General features: G+C 41.6%; 1 protein-coding gene across 1 annotated transcript; it reads left to right on the top strand.

The window, feature by feature from the left end:
- The first annotated feature begins 324 nt into the window (after window positions 1–324).
- On the top strand, window positions 325–17,356 carry MUC13 (mucin 13, cell surface associated). The gene is made up of 12 exons (XM_079993824.1): window positions 325–462; window positions 6,259–6,666; window positions 7,453–7,575; window positions 7,906–8,012; window positions 10,345–10,403; window positions 11,131–11,285; window positions 13,006–13,140; window positions 13,602–13,719; window positions 14,311–14,348; window positions 15,147–15,234; window positions 15,770–15,998; window positions 16,964–17,356. Exons 1-12 carry the CDS (start codon window positions 408–410, stop codon window positions 17,000–17,002), a joined length of 1,554 nt encoding a protein of 517 aa, XP_079849950.1. The 5' UTR covers window positions 325–407; the 3' UTR covers window positions 17,003–17,356.
- The last annotated feature ends 6,254 nt before the right edge of the window (window positions 17,357–23,610 follow it).

Genomic DNA, 23,610 nt, shown 5'->3' with positions numbered 1-23,610 from the left:
CCCCCAGCCTTAGGATTGCAGCCTACAGGCATCAATTCCAATCATAAAGAAAGAAAGAAAGTCTCTGCTGTACAATCACTATTATACCTGCTTTCTTCATAAAGTTTTTTTTTAAACAACAACAACAACAAAAACCTAAAATATTGGTATATACTACCAATAAAACAGTATTTAAACCACCATCAATTTGGATGCCTGCTTACATAAGTCTTTGGGAGCATGCATAATACATAAACACCATCCCAACATTTAGTAAGGCACCAGCCATAAATTAAGCGATACAATCCATTCACAATTCTGACGTCAATAAAAAGTTGACCTCTGGACTGGGAACGATGATCTAAAATATACTAACCCGAAGGGGAGAAAACATTTCCTTGTAGGATTAACAGAGAGCAACTGCAACAATGAAAGGCTGTGTTCTCCTCACCGTTGTATGGTTTATCTTCTGTACAAAGGCAGGTAAGTGGCAACCTTTTCTCTGAAAGATGGTTAAATACCAGTTATGTGGGTGGGATAAACCCATTGTATTTATGGGTTCCTTTCCTTCTCTTTAGAAGGACTGAATTTGTCAGCTTCTGCATCTCAATTATTAATCCATGATCTATGAACGGCAGTCGTGGTGATTTGCAATGAAATCCAATTTCTTTCTTCTTTTTTCAGTTAACTGTTTTGTGTTAACCACCTCTGCAGCTTTAGGGCAGAACTTTGCCTTTTAAGTAACTAGCTAAGCAATCCAAAAGGGTTGTACTTCTGACTATATGGAAATACCCCACCTCAACCCCAGTAGAATAATAATTAATAATAATAATAATAATAATAATAATAATAATAATTTATTATTTATACCCCGCCCATCTGGCTGGGTTTCCCCAGCCACTCTGGGCAGGTTCCATCAAAATATTAAAATACAATAGTCTGTCAAACATTAAAAGCTTTCCTAAACAGGGTTGCCTTCAGATGTCTTCTAAAAGTCTGGTAGTTGGTTTTCTCTTTGACATCTGGTGGGAGGGTGTTCCACAGGGCAGATGCCACTACCGAGAAGGCCCTCTGCATGGTTCCCTGTAACTTGGCTTCTCGCAGCGAGGGAACCGCCAGAAGGCCCTCGGCGCTAGACCTCAGCGTCCGGGAACAAGGTTGGGGGTGGAGACGCTCCTTCAGGTATACTGGACCGAGGCCTTTTAGGGCTTTAAAGGTCAGCACCAACACTTTGAATTGTGCCCGGAAATGTACTGGGAGCCAACGTATGTCTTTCAAGACCAGTGTTATGTGGTCTTGGAGGGCACTCCCAGTCACCAATCTAGCTGCCACATTCTGGATTAGGTATAGTTTCAGGGTCACCTTCAAAGGTAGCCCCACATAGAGCACATTGCAGTAGTCCAAGCGGGAGATAACCAGAGCATGCACCACTCTGGCAAGACAGTCCGCAGGCAGATAGGGTCTCAGCCTACGTACCAGATGGAGCTGGTAAACAGCTGCCCTGGACACAGAATTGACCTGCACCTCCATGGACAGCTGCGAGTCCAGAATGACTCCCAGGCTGCGCACTGGTCCTTCAGAACCAGTGAGTCCTCCACACCTGCCCACCTCCTGTCCCCCAAAACAGTACTTCTGTCTTGTCAGGATTCAACCTCAATCTGTTAGCTGCCATCCATCCTCCAACCACCTCTAGACACTCACACAGGACCTTCACCGCCTTCACTGGTTCTGATTTGAAAGAGAGGTAGAGCTGGGTGTCAGCTGCATACTGAATTTCTACCCCTGGCTAAACCAGGTGAGGGTAGCCAATGGGTCTCAAACCTTCGGTGAGTTCGGGACTTTCCCTGCAAGCAAAGACAGGCTCTTGCAGATTGAGCAGAGGGGACCAATAGTGGGTCCAATGGTCAGGAAGGTGTTTTCTGCACATGATGTAGAGGGAAGTGAGGGGCCGATGGGGTTGTCAGACAGGGAGGGTAGCCCATCTAGGAGAAGGAAAACTCTGATCCCAAACCTCCACTGCCTTATGGGATATCGTCAGAAGAAGAAAAAGCTAAGGAGGGAACCCTACACAAATCCAGAGTGGAGTCCCTAAGACGGTTGGATAGAGCCTTGTATGCCTCCTTCTGGCAACTCCTGCAGCTAAACTGGTGCCAGACGTATTGCTCTGTTTGCCTTTGGGCTACATATGCGAAGCCAAGAGGGGGGTCTTGTCATCTGGGCAGCCCAGGACCTCCAGCCCAGGCTTCTGCTCTGGGGAGGTCACTTCAGTGCTGCTAATGCAGAGGTATGACTTCACCACAGGAGGCACATTGCAATGTCTCTCGAGACAGAAGGAAATGAACAATATGTATATAGGCTCCAGTTGTAGCTGCATGCAACTAGTAACCGCATATGTGACCCCAGATGGTACTGTGCATTGTTATCTGGATTAAAAAGCTACATGCAGTCAGTTCAATGGGACCTGGAAAATCATCAGAATGCAGATAGGGATGAGAATTTTCACCTGTGGCAGTGATGCATGCAATAGCCTCCTTCTAGGGGTAAATCTCCTTTGCTGTAACAGGTTAACAGTTTACAACAGACACCTCACATCCAAGTTATGTAACAGAACTACTATACTGTGAATGAAGCTTTATCTTTTCAACCAGTTTGAAATTCTCAGGTATTTACATTGTCCAAATTTACTTGACAATAATATTGATGTCAGCTCTTATGAGTTTCAGTTTTAGAGTTGTAATTTGCATGATGAAAAAGAGAGAAACATTTGTGTAAAAAGCTAAACAAATTTCATGACAGTGTTATCTTGCTTCTCCTCCATGTCCTGTCACACTGAGTTGTGAAAAACCTCACAAGGCTGATTTATAAGACTACAGAGAACTATGCACCTTTCTCTCCAGTCTTTTGTATTTTGATAATAAGTGGATAATTGTTGTAAGCCACTTTGGGGAGAGCTAACTGTGGAAAGGTGGTTAAACTAAACTAACATAGGGTCAGTCCAGTAAAAATAAGCAAACACATTGGTTCTCAAAGGGTGTGGTGTGCCATAATATGGTATGGTATTAGAATAATTTGGGGGGGGGGATATACAACCAGAAACAGTATCCACACCTTTCTTCAAGAGCATTTGCTATTCTTCTACAGTTAAGGGCTCCAGGAAGCAGAACAACTGGCATACGAAGAGACATTGATTAAATCCGAGCCAGGTGAAAGTAGGAGAGTTTACATTATCCAAAGGCCCCATGGTAATTTTAAGCAGGTGAAGCCACTCCCTTGTCTGTGTCAATAGAGATGTTTGGTGGGATTCGGCCTTGGGCCTGTGCAGCCTGGCTTCTTCTTAGCTTTCCTCTGCTAGGAAAACTAGAACCTTTGGAAGCAAAGTGCACAAAGGAAATACTCATAAATTGGCAAGGGATCTTTGTTCTCCTGGCAACATTATATAATAAGCACTTGTGAAATAAAGGTGAAGTCCGCTTCTGCAGACAGTTGCTGAAAGTTATTATTAGCCACTGAAGTCACATGTGTCTCAATGGATAATACAGGGCCCAGGACAAGGAACACACCCAACTGTATAGCTGAATCTTCATGAGAAGTGTAAATCAGCTAACAGGGACCATGGCAGAAAATTCCCGTTTTCGGGTCAGTGTCCTGGGATATTCTGTAGACTGCAGTGCCATGAGTTAAATTTCTCCAGATGATCTAAGTGACCTTATAGGTCTATACAGGGGCAGGCAGACTTTCAGATAAGTTGATCCCAAGTTGTTCAGGGCTTTATATGTTATTAAAAAGACATTGAAAGTAGCCCAGCAACCTTGTTTTATGATAAGAGACACCATTCATTTCCTTAATAGGAGTAACAGGAAATACAGTTAGAATGTTTACATCATCCTTGTGTGCCAATATCAGATTAGGAGATCTCAGTTTGTTTCTAGTTATAAACAGGTATCATGTGTTTATTAGTCATTCTTCTTAATATGAGTATAATATAATTGGGTGTGGTCTTGCAGAGTCTCTTAACTACATAGGGAATAAAGTCAGGGCACACTGAGAAAAATGAGTCTTTTTTAATAATAATAAAAAATATTGGAAGGGGTCTGGTTTTAATTGCCCCTTTGTTAAAATCTGTCACAGTTCACTTGCAAGTCAGACTACTGGTCCACTCAGCTCAGTATTGTCTATAGCAGTGGCTCTCCAGGGTTTCAGAAAAGATCCAATCAGATGCACAGCACAAATGTAATATTTGATCAGCTTTGCTACTTGATTCTGAGGTGACAGTTGTGGGTGAGATAACATCTGATCAGTTCTGACTAATGTCATAGTGACACTCTTTTCTCCAGGATACAGAACTTTCTACGATTATTAATTCTTTCATAGCCTTCCATTTTGATTATTGAAATTTACTACTCTTTGTGGAACTGTTCTGATTTGTAACCTGCATCTTGTGCAGAATTATTAAGTCCAACTTTTATTGGAGGCAGCCTCAGAGCGTGTACAACCCCTTTCCTTACCAATGGTGTTTATACTGATGCTGAATTTTATACTGAATCACTGCTGAAAGAAACACTTTACCCTTGATAAAATCACACTGGGAGTCTTGAGTTTAGGAAAATAACATTGCAGGATAGTATATTCATTATACTTGATAGGAAAGTTCTTTCTAGCTAAGATGGAAATATACAAGGAGCCATGTTTGCTCTTTGTTCTCAGCAGGAGGGCACACAAAAGATCGCTCCTTTAACAAGCTGAGAATGAAGAAGGAGGAAGTAGGAAATGAGTTGCCTAGCACCTGAGATCAGCACAAGGACAGTCTAGGAAAATTGGAGATTCTTCTCTATCTAGCCTTTTCATGCAGGTATATTAGCCTATAGTGCAAGCTGAGTTGCACCCCAACATTTTCAACAGCCTGCTGAATGGCTTCCAGGACTAGTTCAACAGGGTGGTTTTATCCTCTAAAGATGCAACGGTCCTGGGCTCCACATATCTCAAGGAAGGCCACATATTTGCTTCATCTACTGTGGTACAGTTGGGCAGGCTGTACTTTAGGTCCCATCCTTCTAAACAGGGGAGTTCAACATGTGGCCCAAGGGCTGCATGTGGCCCTTGAAGTCTTTTTAGTGGCCCTCAGCCACTGTGATTTGGGAAAGAGGCATGAGGGCTCTGGCAGGGTCCTAGAGTCCTCCCACCTCCTTCTCAAGGCCTAGTTCGTGCTTTCCCAACTTTGGGAGTGCTCTAGGACCTGCCAGAGCCTCTCACCTCCTTCTTCAAACCCAGCACCTCATTTACCTGGCTTTGGAAAGGCAGCACAAGGGCTGGAAGGGGCATGTCAAATTTTGGCCTTGTTCTACTCCTGGCATGACAAGGCAGTGTGTGGCTTGTGGGTTCCGTGTCTAAGTACACCTGTGGCACACTTAGTATTAAAAGTTGGGCCAACCTGTTCTAATAGACTAGGTAGAGTAGCTGCTTTGCATGCAACTCTAGGTAGGGCTAGGAAAATGCTGTTGCCAGTTAGCATAGAGTAGGCAATATTGAGCTAGATGCACTAGTGCTCTGATTCAGTATATGCTTCCTATGTTACTGTGTTTTTGTACATCTGTCCTGGGCATGAATTTGTAATTGAGTACTATTTGTTCTCTACATTTTCAAATATTTGGGTGTGTTTTTTTTTAATGATTTGATAAGTGTTTTGCAGTTTGTCTATTTTAGACTGCTCCACAATCTAATTTTTTTTGTTTTGAGAATTATTTTGGAGTGAAATATTTTATAAATACATTTTAATTGAAGTACGGTCTGGGTCTTACACATGACAAGGCCTCAGGCTCACTCACCCTCCGGTATTGCATACAGAGCCTTCAGTGAGAACTGTGGCCAATGTGCACATATATGTACATGAGTAGACCCCACTCTGATAACCTGTCCACTCCTTTTCCTTAACATATGTATCACATGGGACCAGGGCCTCTTCATACAGGTGTTTACATCCAGTGGCTCTGAAAGTGCTGCCTGCGTGGTGGAAGTCATGCAGGCTTGAGGCCCACTCCCACAGCCCACTAGAGATAATATGTATGGCCTAAACACTGGACCACAACTGTGAACCAAAACTCCACTATGGCCGAAACAAATGACGCTACATTAATTATTCTAGATTTGAATAAGTGTACTTGCTTATGACACTAGTTCTCTTACTCTTTCTGTGAGTAATTGCTATTTGTTGTTTAGCTAGATAGATAGATTAGACACACAGAGATGTAGTGCTTTTCTCCCCTTTATTTGTTTTACCTTCAGGAGCAGCAAATACCACAGCATCCACAGAAGCATCTAGTGCCACCATGCCCACAGAAACATTGAGTGTCTCCACACCCACAGAAACATCGAGTGACTCCAAACCCATAGAAACATCGAGTGTCTCCATGCCCACAGAAACATCGAGTGACTCCAAACCCATAGAAACATCGAGTGTCTCCATGCCCACAGAAACATCGAGTGACTCCAAACCCATAGAAACATCGAGTGCCTCCATGCCCACAGAAACATCGAGTGACTCCAAACCCATAGAAACATCGAGTGCCTCCATGCCCACAGAAGCATCTAGTGTCTCCATGCCCACAGACACATCGGATGTCTCTACACCCACAGAAATATCAAGTGTCTCCATGCTCACAAACTCAACAGCAGGAATAGTAACTACACCAGGTAATCATTACACAACTGCTTCCTGGCTTTTTTTGTTCAAAATAACCAGACACTAATTAAATTGCAAAGCATATTGTATAACAAGATTGTCTGCTTTCGTGACAGAATATTTCCCCCTCTTCTCCCCGCCCCCAGGCACTGTCAGGAGGTCCTATACACGAGTAGGAGTCTGGCAGAGACACATGCCTGACTGACATGTTCTCTCCCTCCTGGTTGTTCGTTCGGGAGATTCAAAATCTTTCTCCAGCCCGAACATCACAGCGACTGATACCTTAGAGGCATCAGCACACTTCAGAATCAGCAGAGTATAGGCAGTCAGCGTACAGACTCAGTAGCGCAGCATTTTGGCTAAACTACATTTATTTACATATACACACTCGGAGCATCATAACTCAGTTTCTTCCTCTTCAGTATCAGACTGCAAAGAGAAAGAACAAAGGACAAATGTCCTACATCATGGAAACACGGTAATCCAAACATCCTGTCTCCATCACTTCCCACAATGTGGAATGAAAACATACACCGTCATGTGATATAAACAATCCCATGACTGCAACACGGGAAAAGAATCCTAACAGACACATCCCCTAAATCTGCTTGGGATGTGTGTTTCATACAACTCTTTGGAGAAGATATGAGGGTGGTGACGGGTATGTACAGCGGAGGAGAGAGGAGGAAGCCCCATTGTGCGCTCTCAATGGATCTGGTGGGCTTTATAAGTTCTACTAATGTATAATCTATAAGGAGGGGTGGAAATCCTTGTTCTCATTATGGTTTTCATTTTAGGACCCCCTACTTGTGCTGACCAACCATGTGAATACGCTGCTGTATGTATTGATCTGTTCCAAAGCTTTTCATGCCAATGTCCTTATGGATTTTATTATATGAACACATCAGGTTGCCAGCAAGGTGAGTTATGCATTTATTTATCTCTTGTGTGGCTCTGTTCAAATGAATAGAAATGCTTCTGTTACGATGCTTCTGTTTTAGTGAATGCTGAACATGTCTGAAGAAAACACTAATATGCATCCATTCACAAATGCCTAGCATTCTCTCTCTTTGTTAACACAAATCCTAGAATCATGAATTTTTTTCTGCTTCTTGTCTAAGCCAGGACAATATATCCTTTTCAAAGCAAGCATACATTGACAAATTGCAAGTCTAGCATGTAGCTACAGATAATAGAGGACTGATTTTCCAGACATTATATGACTAATATAAGATCCATTGTAATTTTAGGCAAAATATTTCCAGGAGAATTCACTCTGATGCAACCATATGATCAAGCTATGGAAAATATTCAATCTGAAGTTTATGCAGCTTTGTACCACAATGTCACCAACATTGTAAGTTTCTTTCATTGTATATCCTCTTTGTTATAAATTAATGCTCTGCATCTTTTTTCTTTTAAAGACATAGGTGCATATAGATATTTCTTGCTATTCATAGATATATCGGAGCGAGTATGATTAAACTACATAGAGAAAAAGTTCACTGAGGGTGCTTTTTGACATACACATTATAACCAGATTTTGTCTGCATGTGCAGATACTACTTTTATTTAAACTGACATTTTCTCCTATAGTTGAGAAACAAGTTTGTGTAATGCAAGCTTACTTACTTTCCAGAAAATGCCACTTAATAATTGTATTAAAATGATACTCTTGTCTACAGCCTTGTGATATATCTCGGCTATTTCCATGCATAAAAAAACTCCTTCGAATTGCCTTCAAATTTGAGGGCCAGTTTGTACCCAATCAAACCTAGTGGTTGTAAGGCAAGACTGATCAGAAGTGGTTATGAAGTTCTAGAAAATAAAGGAAAAGAAGAAGGCTAAGGTCAGGTCCCACAATTCCTTTTAAAGAGCCTGTTGCCCCTTCTCAAGATCTCTCTGGGCCATGCCAAAGAAGGAAGCCCTGGGAACACTTGATCCCTCTCCTGGCCATGGCGGAGACTGCACTGCCCACAAGCCAGCTCCCCCTTTGATTATTCACTTGGCGAGTGACTTGATTGGAAGAGGTGATGAAGTTCTGAAATGGTGCAAACCTCACTATCAATTTATACAAGACACCACTGAACATAAATAGGGGAGGAAACTAATCCAACGGGCAGTTCAGATATGTGTGTAAATATCAGTTTTATTTTTGCATATACATTCTGCTGAAATTTTTTGATCATTTAAAACCTGTGTGTGCTTCCAGAGCAGCAGTTCCTAAACTCTTTTCTCTTGATGCACCACTTGTGAGTTGCACGTTGTACAAATTGTAATGCACTATGCTAGATCCGGTATGATTTTAAATAGTGTTTCCTTGCTTCTTTTATGGTATTGTATTGTCATTTACATTCCATAGAATTCAAACTCTAATACTGTACAATAAAACACAATATAAGAAATAAAAGAAGCAATACAAATAAAAGAAACAATATGATATAATTTAAAATCAGTATATGAGTACATCTGAATGAAGCTGAATGGTGGTCTGTTTCTAGAGCTATCATCATAACATCTGTGAGTTACTCAGCAGCTCAGTTTGCATTAAGCAAAACCATGGTCAAGCAGGGTTTGTTGTTACATGCAAATGAAGTTTATTCCCAGTTTTCTTCCTACATTGTACATCACATCTGAAAATAAATTTGTAATATGGAGGCAAGAGTGGAAATGAAAGAGTACTGCCTTGGGAAGCATGTAGAAGAATGGGTAAGGGGACTGAAGACATAAATATATATTCAGCTACTTAGAGCTCCACACAAGTGAGCTCTGTAAATGTTTGATCTTTGCTCCCAATGTGTCAGTTGCCATCTTGTAAGAAGTGGTTTGTTGGCTAGGATAGAGCCTCTACACCACCTTCCTGGTACAGTGGTACCTTGCGTTAAGTACTTAATTCGTTCTGGACGTCCATTCTTAACCATAAACTGTTCTTAACCTGAAGCACCACTTTAGCTAATGGGGCCACCTGCTGCCGCCACGCTGCTGCTGCACGATTTCTGTTCTCAACCTGAAGCAAAGTTCTTAACCTGAAGCACTATTTCTGGGTAGCGGAATGTGTAACCTGAAGCATATATAACCTGAAGCGTATGTAACCCGAGGTATCACTGTAGTTGTTTACTGCAAGCAATAGTATAGTGTTCTCAGGCTGCAGGGGGTTGAAGACCCATCACTCGTTCTCTAGCAGGCTCCCTGCCTCCAGCATCCTAGAGCAGCATGAAAGAGGAACTTTTAAGCTTCTGTTGGTTCCAAAAACTAAGCATTCAAGAACACTTAAAATACAGGGTGCTTCTGCTTCAAGAGATTGATGTGCGAGTTCTAAATAAAACCGACCGTCTAAAAATTTTAAAACTTAGATCAAAACACCAGACTATAGAAACACTCAAACAATGTTCAGAGTCCAAATGCCTTCTAAAATAAAAACCATTTGCAGGGACTGTGCCTGCCTGATTTCTAATGAGAGGGGGTTCCATAGAGTTGTGCCTACTGCATTGGAGGCATGACTCATTACTGACATGACTCGCAAGTTGTGCTTCTGGTCCATGGGAGACCTCTAAGAAATAGGGGACTGGAAGGGGTACATGGGCTACTTGTTTGAGATCCAGTTTTGCACTTGTCATTTTCCCCTCATCTGTTTTTCTATGTTTTCTGCCTCCTTTAAACTGATCCTTATCTTTATTCATGTTTTACAGTTCAGTGAAATATTCAAAGATGAGAAAAGTTACCAGGAAACAATCATTATAAGCATAAAGTAAGTATGGCAAGTTTAATATATACATAGCCAGTAGCGCCTTCAACAAAATGTTGCAGTGTAGAATGTTCCTAGTTAGGATTCCAGCTCATGCTCTTTTCAAAGATATGCCTTTCCGTCCCTCCCCACCCCCCAGGTTTTCTGCTTTTCTATCTTGGACTGTCAGCCAGTATTTTGAGGCCAGTAAGCATGCTCAGTCTTCATCAGACTCTTCACCGCCCCACAATTAGGGTTCTTTTTCTAAACATTTTTTTTTGCACTTTTGCAAATCTTGGGAGTTTCCCCTATCCTGCAGATACCTCCCTCTTGGGCTTGGATGGTGTCATCATTTTGGCTACATAAGGAGCCACACTTGGAAGAATCAAGTTTGCTAGTACTCTAGAGCAGTGGTTCCCAATTAGCTAATTACTGAGGACCCCCTGTTTTCCAAAAGCCAAGCTACCGACTCTCTACTTTTGAAAATTTTGATAACTCTATGGTAGTTACCTGGGCAAAACAATTTTTTAGAACAAAATGTGGGTTAGCCCCTCATAATGCATCATCTAATTAATAATATGTTAGGTCACTTAGCTGGTGTCTACAATAGTGTTTGGGTGGACCAAGGGCATAAGATACCCATATATATATATACTTTGACGTGTGTGTGTGTGTGTGTGTGTGTGTGTGTATACATACACAGAGTATATTGCTAACGTATCTCTAAGATATGTATGTATATACATTTCAGACCATCTACACAAGCATCAAAAAGGCTGAGTAAGGCTGAAGCCGCAAGCAACGTCAACATTACGTTAATCAATTTGTTTGATATAAACACAAAAGTAACACCTCAAGTATGGATGGAGAAGGTTAATAGTTCGAAGGCCATCAAGTTTGATCGGAGTAAGTACTGTACTCTTTTCAGAATCCTTACATGATCCTACACCAGTGTTATTACTAAGTAGTCTATAAAGAAATCCCTATCCCCAAAGTGCTCCTTCTACTGAATGGAATGCTCTCGTTCCTCCTTCCTCTTGAGACCAAAGTCCCATTCTTCCCTGTAGTAGATACCTATTACTTTAATTGCTGAGATGAACTGCGACCAGTTAATCAAGTCCAGCCTAGCAGAGATAGGTGAATTTAATTCTTCCACCTCTTAGGGAGGACATTATAAAGCAATAGCACTGAGTTCATTTCCTGCCTATATATATATATATATATATATATATATATATATATACCAATCCCAAGTTCTTCCTGTTGGTTGGGATAAAGTAATTGTACTGTTTCTGACAGTTACACAATTATACTGCTACTGCTCCCTATAGATAAGTTTTTGCATCCCAGAACCCCAGTTGCTGCTGTTCTGTAATTCACAATAGCATGCCAATGCTGTTCTCAAGCCAAGACTTTCTGTGACAGAACCTGTTTGCTGTCTAAATTATTACTATGTTAATAGTAGTTTTTAGTGGGTGTGTATGTGAGATCTTACACAAAATCTCCTGCTGCTCTCAGTTGTACCAGAAAGTTTCAATCTTAATGTGAGAGTTAAGTATCTTTCCTATACTTTCACCCCCAAAGCAGTATATTGTTAGATGTTTTACCTGAGGTTTGGAGGACAAATAATTAACATAGTGACAGGCCAAGGAACAGTAAACAGGATGAAGGCATCTACTGGAACTATGTACCATATTGTTCACTCTATAAGACGCACCAGACTATAAGACGCACCTAGTTTTTGGAGGAGGAAAACAAGAAAAAAAAATTCTGAATCTCAGAAGCCAGAACAACAAGAGGGATCACTGTGCAGCAAAAGCAGCAATCCCTCTTGCTGTTCTGGCTTCTGGGATAGCTGCGCAGCCTGCATTCGCTCCATAAGACGCACACACATTTCCCCTTACTTTTTAGGAGGGAAAAAGTGAGTCTTATAGACCAAAAAATATGGTATTTGACACATTGGTGTGTTGTCAGACCTTGCTAGCTCGAAGATAGGGTCACACGGGGCACTGATGAGATGCAGGTACATGGTCAGAAAAGCAATCAAAATGGCCACATCTGTGCCAGAAGGCAGGCACTGAATCAGATGGATGAGGATCAAAGAGCCAGAGGCAAATGTGAGGTCACAGCCAGGAGAGTATTTGCTTGACAAGTGAAGCTCAGAGGGTACTCTTTTCCAAAATACAGCCTAACTTGCTTGGTGCCCTAGAGCACAGAAAATACTGGAGACTAATTGCTAGTGACCAAAGTTTGAAGCGCCCTGCTTGCTGCTTTACATTCATGCAGATGCTGTGTACATAAGCTCTAGAGGCTCTGCCCCACCACAGCTGTAGGCAGTAGCAGTCAACAGGACAGCACTGCTCACCGGGCATCCTAACACTGAGTGTCACTGATAGTTCCTGAGATGGGAAGATAGTGAGGATATTAGGAAGCCAGGTGAGCAATGCCACTCCACACACACACACACCCCGACCACCAACTGCTACTGACTGAAGACACATGTGCCAGCTGCCCTTGTTAATTGCTTCCTTCCTTGAAAGAATCCGCTGTTAAGTTGTGCTTAACATATAGAAATAACTGTTGCTTAAAGTGATGTTGCTCTCTCTGCTGTTGCACTCCGTTTTAGATCTATCACAGTGTGCTGTTTACGGCTGTGATGGAAAAACTACAATATGCAGTGACACAAACAGTGATTCTCATCCTACCTGTGAATGTCATCCAAGTCTTGCCAAGATGAACCCTGAGGACAAAGCTTGTTTACGTAAGGCCTTATCACAGATGTGTGCGCTTTCTTTCTCACCCTTCTCATCTCTGCTTCCAGCCGTCATTCGGTTCCTTCAGACTACCTATTTATTGAGCATTCATCCCGAATTGCACCCACCCTGAATATTTTATCCCATAGCATTTCTCTTACTTTCCCCCTTCCCTTCCTTTATGTCTGGGGTTTATAGCTGAATTTACAAAGCTGTTTATTTCATCTTCCCAATTCCGCCCTACATATTCATTTCCAGTGAAGTATAGTGGAAGTTGAGTTCTCCTTTCCTTGTCATTTGCTTCCAGAAAAAAATAAAATAAATGTTTGCATCCCCCTTAACCTGGAAATGTTTTGCACTGTGATTTTTCTGCCACATATTTTGTGTTTGTGCAGCAAGTACTTTGGACCTCCATTGGTACGGTACAATGCTATATTTGACTCTCTCTCGTTTTCCACTTTCATTGCAGTTTGTAAGTCCACTGAGTGCTCTCCAGAAAAGAATCAACACTGTATTATGACAGCGGAAAACGTTCCAGAGTGTCGGTGTCAGTCTGGTTTCCAAAAAGAGGGTGACAAATGTCAGGAGTAAGTAAGAGGCAAATGGAAGAGGGGGTATTTTTACTGTGCTTCTCCCTGGCCTTTCCCAAAGCAGGAGTGGGAAATGTCAGGCCCACAGACCAAATGCAGCTGTTTAGGTCTTTCTGTCTGACCCTCAGGAATCTGCCCAGGCCATACCTGTCCCCAAAGAACATCTCTTGCTCCTCCCACTTTTTGCTTCTGGCTCTGCCTGCCACTGGCATGTGGGATGAAGCCTTTGAACTGGAAATGATTCCCTATTCCTGCTCTAAGTGCTTTGATGTTTTGCTACAGGGAGGATAAAGATGTGAAGGCATGGGGAGGTGCTGAGGACCCCCCCCCATTTTTTCCACACACCCCCCAATTTGTTACTGGAAAAAAAATGGGGGGCACAGAAAATTGGAGGGGGGTTAATTAGAGTGGCAATGGCCTCTTGAGGCTGTGATGGCCAGAAAAGGTCATTTGGGCTATAGAAAGACAAGTGTGTCAGTCCCTCTGTTCTATTTCTTCTTGGTAGTTACTATCACCATTGGACAATCCCCATATAGTTTGGATGTCATGTGCAGTAGTCACTTTGTGTAACTTTTTCTTTGTTTTTAGGTGTGCTTTTGGCTACTCTGGGGAAGACTGTAAAGACGGTAAGCATGAATTTGGGGTGGTTTTTATATAAAGCCTAGAACCATTATCGGCAAGTTGAGCAGAGTCCATAGTAACAGAATTAGGACAATGAATTCACAGCGATAAATATACCTTTAATTTAATTTAGTTTGTGTTTAAAGGCAAACTTACTGAATTTGCATTTTTCAAAACAATACGTGAACTGAAACACAGCTATCCTTCAAAATTCACACTTCTCCAAATTTTGCAGTGATGTTTTTCAGCTTAGTAATGTGTACAATAACGCATGCATTAGAGTAAATTGTACATATAAATGCCTATATTAGAGAAAATAACATACAAATATGCATTATATTGAGGAAAATAGCTTGCAAAAATGTGTATATTGGTCCAAACTGCATACAAAACCCTGTTCATTAGGATAATTGTACACCAAAATGCCCAATAATTTTCATAATTAGATTTTTGAAATCCCACACAAATTGCTGGAAATATGTGGAGAACGGAATTGAAGATCGGAAAAATGAGAACCTGAGAGAACTGAAAGCTGATAGATTTGTCCATCCCTACCTCTGAATAGCTGAATGTTTTCATCTTATAAAACATGTTATGTATATATTGCAAGAGGGTCATGTGTGCAATTAAATAAAATAAACAACTATCTGACTCTTAGAAGACATCTGAAGGCAGCCCTGTTCAGGGAAGTTTTTATGTTCGATGTCATATTGTGTTTTAATTTGTTGGAAGCTGCCCAGAATGACTGGGGTAACCCAGTCAGAATAAATAACAAATTATCATCATCATCGTTCTCTTTTCAGTTTACCTGGCAGCCCTCGTAGGAGTATCTGTTGCGTGTGGAGTTGTTATTATAGTCTTAATTGGAGTGCTCATCTACAAAGTAATCAGGTACAAATGACGGCTCTTTGAGTTGTCTGAATATGTGTAACGGTAAAGTTTAGAACACTGGGTGGCCACTTGAGTCTAACTTAAGGTTATCAGACGTCCCCGTTTCCCAGGGACAGTCCCTGGATTTACAAATCGGTCCCCATACAAAATCCTTTGAAGTTGAAAAGTGTCCCTGGATTCATTGAAAAAAATCTGGTAACCTTAGTCTAACTACCCCAATGAATTTGTATCAAAATACTGTAAGAGAACAACTTGGGCTTCCAGATGGACACAGGCCTACTCCTGTATCCCCAGTAGCAGCTGTCGCCAAAAATATTCATTTATCATCTTAAACTGATACAATCAGCTGCACCCTGCCTGGCCATTGTTTTGAATGGCGGCACTATTTGTGATTATTCATTATCACTCATTTCAGGGAAGTGTCCAATTTGCATTTTTGGGAATATAGGAAGGCTAATCAGGGTATGGAAAAGACCAAGATGTGTTCATCTTTTCCTTCCTTCCTTCCTTCCTTCCTTCCTTCCTTCCTTCCTAGAAGAAATAAAGAGTCTTCACTTGAAAGAACAAGCTTGCTACAAAATGATTATTCAGCCACAAGAGAAACTCCTGGAAATGGCTCTTACAGCAACGCTGCTGTAAAGCAGAGGATGTTCCCAAGAGTCCAAGCTGGAAATCCTGCAGAGGCAACCAGAACAACCACTGCTAACCAAGCAGGCGCAGCAAACAAGGCTTATGTTCCTGAACGGGACTATGATGACGACAATGTAAGTGGCTGCTTTAGTAGATTCACGCTGCTCATTTCTAACGCACTGTTGTGCCTTTCACAGTTCCGGATTATTATTATTATTACTATTACGGCTCCTACAATTCCTTTCTGTACTATTTTTCAGCACAAAAGTCCCTGCAACGGAAAACAACCTATTACAACAAAATATACAATAGAGTAAAATAAGTTGCCATAAATCAATCAGTAGGTAAAACAATATAAGATAGCAAAGCCACAACATAGGGGAGGGGAAGGCTTCCGAAGCTAGAAGAATTAAGGGTGCTCTCACCCACCTACTCACCCTAAATATTTGCCCATTGATTCAGTTTATTTTGTAAACTGCTTAGAAACTATCTCCCTTTTGCCAAGTTGCAATATCTCATCTCCTTGAGCTGTTTAGCTATTGCTGGAACCTGAGTGATTGCTACAAGAACTACAGTGTCTTCTCTCTTTTTACACTGTTGCTTGGACATTTGCTTTTCATGCAATGAGTCAAAGAAAAGAGCCAGAGGGTTAGCAGCTCTTGCTCTGGAGGCCTTGAATGGTTGACAGCATTTGTAACTGGGAACTGAACTCTAATGGGAAACTCAACACCCAGCTTCCTTAGAGCACTGATCCCCTGGACAGATTCCTGCCTTGCTTGCCTTGCCTTGCCTCTAATATTGGCTCTTGCTGTGGGACACCTAGTGAATTTGGATAACTAGCGTTGAACATTGCAGTTCAGGTAACAGGGGAGATAATCTCAATAACACAATTATAGCAATAAAAGTGATACTTAATGAAGTATTTGTGGCTTGTTAGCACAGAACTAACTTTTAGCTTTTAAATGGTAGAGGTGTGACTAGTGGAAGGAGACAGAACAAGCATGTTTTGAAATATATATGGCTAGGCAACAGAACTCTTGTGACTGCATCTATACCTGTTAAATTATTTTCCTTTTTTTTTTTTAACATTGTTTAATAGAATCCCTGGCTTGAAATGTCACCAAGAGACAGATTCTGAGTCCAGCCATAAGAGACTGCGGATGTTTGTGAATGTGAGCATTACTGAGAAGCCAACACACGTTTCTTCTGAACCACTTTCTGACACTGCTGTTTGGTAATTAGAGTGCTCAAAATACAGAAGAAGAATCCGGTTAATCACTTCTGAAGGATCGACATGCCACCTAAAGGGCATTAGCTCTAGTCTCAGTCCAGAGAAAGGCTGATTCATTTCTTCTTGTCTTTTTTTAAAGGATTTTTTTTAGTATTGTTTTCAACAAATATTACCTGTATCTCTGCCTTAGAAACTAGGTGAACAGTCCAGGCAACGCAAGTCGGTGATGTGACCTCTGTAATCTACTATTAATCCCTTTAACTCGGTATATATCTCCAGCAGCATGCTTAAGCACAAAACCCCCCTTTTAAAATTATTTTGTAAATAAATATAGTTGCAATACCCTGTGTTGTCATCGCTACCTCTATAGGGTAAACATGCTGCACAGTGGTTTTTTATTGGTCAGTGCTAACGTCCCCCCAAGTAGATAAGATGTTCATGACAAAGCCAAGCCTATCAGTGTGTGTGGGTGAACTGTCTCCAATAAAGATCCCAAGAGTAGTATTACCAGTTCCCCAAAGTTAGCTGTTAACTCTGGAATCTACACAGCACAGTGTGTGTACTTGTACCTGCCTCAATCAGTTGCTGATGGTTTGTAGGCAGATATCACTGGCCCCTAGAAGCCTGGCTCCGACAGGGCCTGAATGACAACTTGTTCTTGGCCTGCTATAGAAATGCTCATGTCTTTGTAGATTACTTGATTATTCTTAATTATGACGCACAGATGTAATCAAGTGTCAGTCGTGCTTTCCCTAAGAAACTGTTTAAAGTTGTTTACTTGCTATAAGTGTTTAAATAAAAGCATGTAATACGTGACCACAGTTATTTTATGTCAAGTTGTTCTTATCCAAAAAATGCTGAAATTGCTTTGCAAAAATTATGAACAGTCCACAAGATGGTGCTGTGTCATTAACTATAACTCTAGTTAACAAATTTGAGTTCCGGTGTTCCTGAAACTTTTGGTGCAAGGATACCATTTTCTCATGGAATAAACATAGCTTCTTATGGTGCGCTGCCCCCCAAAACAGACCCTCCAAGTGTCCCTCTTTTCCAGGGACAGTCCAGGATTTACAGAAGCCATCCTGGTTTCTGATTTAATCCCGGAATTTCCTGATTTTCCTTAGTTCGTCCCTATTTTCATTGGAGAAATGTTGACAGATATAGAATGGAATGTACCTGTTTTCATCAGAGAAGTGTTGGAGGGTATGGCTACAAGAGCCTTACTTTTGCTACCCATATATCCAAATCACCACACCTGAAATCATGCCCATAATGAGTTCACTTTTACTATGGCTGCTGAGTTGTCTTCCTCTGCTCTGTTTTGAAAGTGAACTTTTTGATCCTATATTTGTATTGCATTAATAGTATTTCCTGTATCTTATTTATTTATAAGTATGAATTATTCTTGTTCTTCTTTTTACCTTGGAGCTACCTGGAGACCTTCTGTTGTAGTGTGGCCAACCAATAAATAAATATTTAAATGCTGGCTTTGTTGTCCTTTTTTCGACTTTGCTAGTCCACAAACTGGGTTGTGGGTCCAGGAATAATTATACCACCTATTGTTTCCTCATATTCAAATAGACTTACAGTGACATGGTTTGAGTACAGAAACTGAATCGAAGACCAGGCCAGCACAAGAGTTTTCTTGAGATACTTGATCAGGAAAGCTGAAGAATGGGACAATCGGATGCCACTACAAACTCCCACCATGGTTCACCTCTCCTTTCATGCCCTTGTAAAAGAAATTAAAATGAAATACAAATTACATTAAAATCCAAATATTGCAATAACTACATGTAAATGAAGCATATTATTGAATCATTTGTTTTGAGTTCATAACCTTGCATTTCTTAGTGCAAAGCTGCCTTTCTTTTTACCACAAAATACAGTCAGCCTTATATTCATAACCAAAAAGCAGACTATTGCCTCAAGAGAGCCAGTGTGGTGTAGTGGTTAGGAGCGGTAGACTCGTAATTTGGTGAACTAGGTTCGCTTCCCCGCTCCTCCACATGCAGCTGCTGGGTGACCTTGGGCCAGTCACACTTCTCTGCAGTCTCTCAGCCTCACTCACCTCACAGAGTGTTTGTTGTGGGGGAGGAAGGGAAAGGAGAATGTTAGCCGCTTTGAGACTCCTTAAAGGGAGTGAAAGGCAGGATATCAAATCCAAACTCTTCTTCTTCTTCTCAAATACACCAGTTTTCTAGACTATACAGGTGACTTGCATCTTACAGGGGAAAACTCCTGGAAGGGCCTTCTGAAATCTTGCAAGAGCCCTCATGAAACCTTCCCAGAGCCCAGTAAGCAGGACAAGGGGCTTAAAAACCTTGCATAGGGCAAGGCAAGGCCCTCTCAGCACCAACACTGGACATGTAGGGATGGCCGTGTGGGCCCATTCTGGGGGTTGTTCTGGCTTTATGTGATTTTGCTTATATGTGCTGTTAAAAATATATATAATTATATAGAAAAATGCACAGACTTGTGTGTAGATAATGCTGATCATTTTAAACTACTAGGTTCAGCAACAATATATTTTCCGCTGGTTCTGCACATAAGTTACTATTATACTGTTCCTAATATATTAAAGGCATCTGCCCCAAAGCCCTGTGTTTCAAGCCCTGCCTTGTACATCACTTTTGCTGGAACCTGCCTACAAAACCACAGCCGTGCCACATTTCCACAGCATCCCAGTGGAACCATCCAGTTTTAATGCATCTGCCCAAGATCAGCTTTCTGTTCTCCTTCCCAACAGCTATCCTGTTTGTAAAGACAAATGGCTCATTTTAAGTGCTGGCATGTGCAGGAATGTGAGAAGTTCTCACAATGCTTCTCTGGCAGCTGCTCCCAGCTTCCTGCTGAATCCTCCAGAGTAACAACAACATGCATGCTGGTTAGCCCCCATCACTGTGGGCAATTAGGAAGGATTTATTTGAAGATCTCTAGGGAATCTCAGCTCAGGCCACACAGAATGTTGCCCATAAGAACATACCATCTCCTTAGCCATCAATAGGGACCTGGCAGCTGGCCCTCCCGATACAAGTATTTTTAATTTGGCTATAGCGGCAAAAGGTAGAAGCAAGGCCCATGGGCCTGTGGTACATAGGACAAAACTAAAAAGCACAGTGGAAATTTGCCACCTCGTTGAGAAGTGGTAAATTGCATGTGTGTTTTAGGGGAGATGGGGATGGTGTCGATTGTGGAGGTCATTTCCCCAACAGTTTCTGCTTTTTCATATGGTTTCTGAGAATATGCTTACTAATTTTTTCTAGTTCCAAAAAATGTCTCTTCCTCAAATACCTGTGATCCTTTAAAAAACCCACACATATGAAGCCATACAAAAGTGCTATGCAGTGCAATGCTATAAATGCCTACTCAGAAGTAATCCCCATTTAGTTCAATGGGACTTATTGCCAGCTAGGTGTGGATAGGATCAAAGCCTTAATCTCTTTTCCAAATAATTTCTCCCAAATGCCTAATTAAAAACTTGCAACAGCCCTCTTCCTCCAAGCATATTGTTTTCTGTGATTTTTTTTGGATGCAATTTACACATGGTTGAACTGAAACTCTTCTTTTTTTCATAGGCTTCATTTGCAGCCATGTTGGTCTTAACACAGAGGGAGAAAGCAATATATGTATGATGGAAGTGAGAGATTGGCTAACTGAGCCAACGATGCAAGCACTGGGAGTATTCATGTTTGTCTTTCTTGACAAGCAAGATGATTAAACTGCTGTTGAAGAGCCATCCATGTTAAGTTAAAGGACTGGCTTAAAGCCACAAGCTTGTTTTAACAAACACCAAAAACCCTCCACCCTCCATATATCATCATGCAGCACAGAATGATTTCCATTGCATCTTGGCATTCTACGTTAAAGACCAGAACTCATAAAACTGGTTCGTGAACTAGTTCAGTGGGAGGGATGCTGAGATCTGCATGACACTTACTGCACTTCAGTGAGGTGTATGTCCATCAGCATCATATTAATTCATCCTTTGACTGGCAGCTTCCTAGCTTGCTTAGGCTAAGAGAAGAGCCTGGTGCTCAAATTACAGGAAGGGCAGAGGAACAGCTACTTTTCTGCCAGCTACTGTTTTTAGACAGCGGCTGGGACATGATATGACTAAAACTGGGAGGGTGAGAGGGGCACAGACCAGGAGGGAAGGGGCTCGTGCATTTTATTATTATCTTTCCCCTATAATTCTTGTCCAAAATGTTTCACAATGTAAAATATGTATCCCAATGCTTAAGGAAGACTAGAAAAGGATGGGGTAGGGAGATTACTTTTAAATTGCAAGCTAACCTAAGAATATTTGCTAGGCTATTTCATTCATTTATTTATTTATTCAGTAGATTCACATCCTGCCTTTTGAATCAAAGCCACCAACGACACTTATAAAATACATGAGCTAGACCAAGTAGCACATGACCAGGCTACAAACAAAACAACACAACACAACCAGCTGCGCTGGAGGTAAGAAGCCATTCTTTATACTGTGTCATACAAATGGTCCATCTAGCCCAGTGCTGTCTACGCCAAGGTTTCCCAAACTTGGGTCTCCATCTGTTTTTGGACTACAATTCCCATCATCCATAGCTAGCAGGACCAGTGGTCATAGACAATGGGAACTGTAGTACAGAAACAGCTGGAGATCCAAGTTTGGGAAACCCTGGTCTATACTAACTGACAGCGGCTCTCCACAGTTTCAGGCAGCAGGCTTCCTCAGCCTTACCTGGAGATGCTGGGGAACGGAACTGGGACGTTCTGAATGTGAAGCAGATGCTCTGCTCCTGAACTATGTCCCTTTTCCATGAGCAGGAGCTGGCAGTGGATGTTCCTTTCCACAAGACTGTTGCTATAAGTTGGTCCTGGAGCTGGGTGTGGAAAGAAGTCAGTCTGACTGGAACAGGTTCTTCACCTGCTGCCTCGTTCCCTTCTTCCTTCCCACCCAACTGAACCATCTGAAATAAATCCATCAATAAATACAATGTAAAAAAAATGTAGGTACTTGGTAAAACAGGCACAAGAGTAGCAAGAAAAGGAGAAAGATCGAAACACTTGGTTATTACATAAGGAATTATGACATGTTTCCTGTTTGTGATTTAAATAGCATGGGGCAATCAGCAATTAGATGCTGTTTTTAGTCTGTAAGCAAATAGCTTTTAGATTTTGCACTTATCAGCAAACTAGAGATTAACCAATAAAATGAGTTATTCTGCAGCTGCAGCCCTAAGCACACTTACTAGGGGGTAAGTCCTATTGAACACAATAGGGCTTACTTCCAAGTAAAAACGCACAGCAAGTCATCTTTTGTGTTATCAGCGGAAATAGCTATTGGGCTTGTCCCAAGAGAATTCACTGTTACTGGGCTAGATGCATCAGGACATATCTTCCTATATGCCCCCCCCCATGTAAGGATTGCAAGGCTCACAGCAATAAGTCTAGCAGAGTCAAAATTATGGGACAGTTGTTTGTATCGTAAGTGTGAACAGCAAAGAGACTCATGGCACCCTAAAAACCAATACAGGTATCTGCCTGACAGTTGATGAGCTGGGCTAAGCAATATGGAGCTCTCCAGATGTTTCAGATTACAACTCTCATCAGCCCCAGCTGGCATGGCCAATCAGCAGGAATGATGGGAGCTGGAGTCCACAACATCTGGACCTTGTTGGCTATTGCTGATAGAGCATATATCACACCATAAGCAAGGGCAACTCAGGAATATGGGAAGAGCAGGGCTTTTTTAAAGCTGGAACTCACCCAAACTCAGTTCTGGAACCTCTCAGGGGGTGCCATTGCCATTATAACAGAACAAGGGAGGCATTCATGGTGAGTTTTGGCACCTCTTTTTCTAGAAGAAGAGCAGTGGTGATTAATAGAATACCTGCACTCTACCTGATCTTTCATTTTAAGTTCGCATAATCTCTAGTAGGGGCCAATTTTACTTATATTTGATAGCTGCAGTACGTCACAAAATTTCTTTTCCCCCCTCTTATTCTTTGCATGCTTCCTAATTTAGTACAAATCATGACCTGACCAGACCAGAGCAGTTCACAGCCAGGAAGGCAATAAGCTTTAACTACTTGTCATGCGAGTGTGAAGTCATTTATCCAATGTGTACAGGTATGCACTGATGGATCAGGGACACTCGGGAGCTGTTGTGTCTGCTGAGGAGCTGAGCTATTTTTGAAACGGCACACTCATTTCTCTCTAGGGGACTGGGAGAAGATCTGTGCAGTAATTGGTAATTATAGAGTTAAATATTGTCTCCAGTTATTATGGGTTGGAGCTAAAGGATCCACCCTTCAGCTTGTTTTTACTTTCATTTACTTATGCAGTAATGTGTTAGCTTGTTTATCAAGGGGCCTCCAAAGCGTTCCAGGCCTACAAAGTGAGTAGCCTTGCCTTTGATGTAAGTACTTAACAGTCTGATCCTTAAAATAGTGGACAGAGACAGGCTGATACTGGGTTTACCTAACCCTGGGAGATAGTTTACTTAAAAAGATACACCCAGGGTATTA

This window comes from Podarcis cretensis (assembly GCF_951804945.1).
Source record: "Podarcis cretensis genome assembly, chromosome: 1".
NCBI lineage: Eukaryota > Metazoa > Chordata > Lepidosauria > Squamata > Lacertidae > Podarcis > Podarcis cretensis.
This window is presented reverse-complemented; position numbering and strand designations above follow the sequence as displayed.

Excerpts from the sequence above, each read along its gene's own strand:
- MUC13 (XM_079993824.1), top strand. The coding sequence starts at position 408 with ATGAAAGGCTGTGTTCTCCTCACCGTTGTATGGTTTATCTTCTGTACA. Across the intron at positions 8,013-10,344 it reads ACCACAATGTCACCAACATT|TTCAGTGAAATATTCAAAGA; the intron begins GTAAGTTTCTTT and ends CATGTTTTACAG. Across the intron at positions 15,235-15,769 it reads CTCATCTACAAAGTAATCAG|AAGAAATAAAGAGTCTTCAC; the intron begins GTACAAATGACG and ends CTTCCTTCCTAG.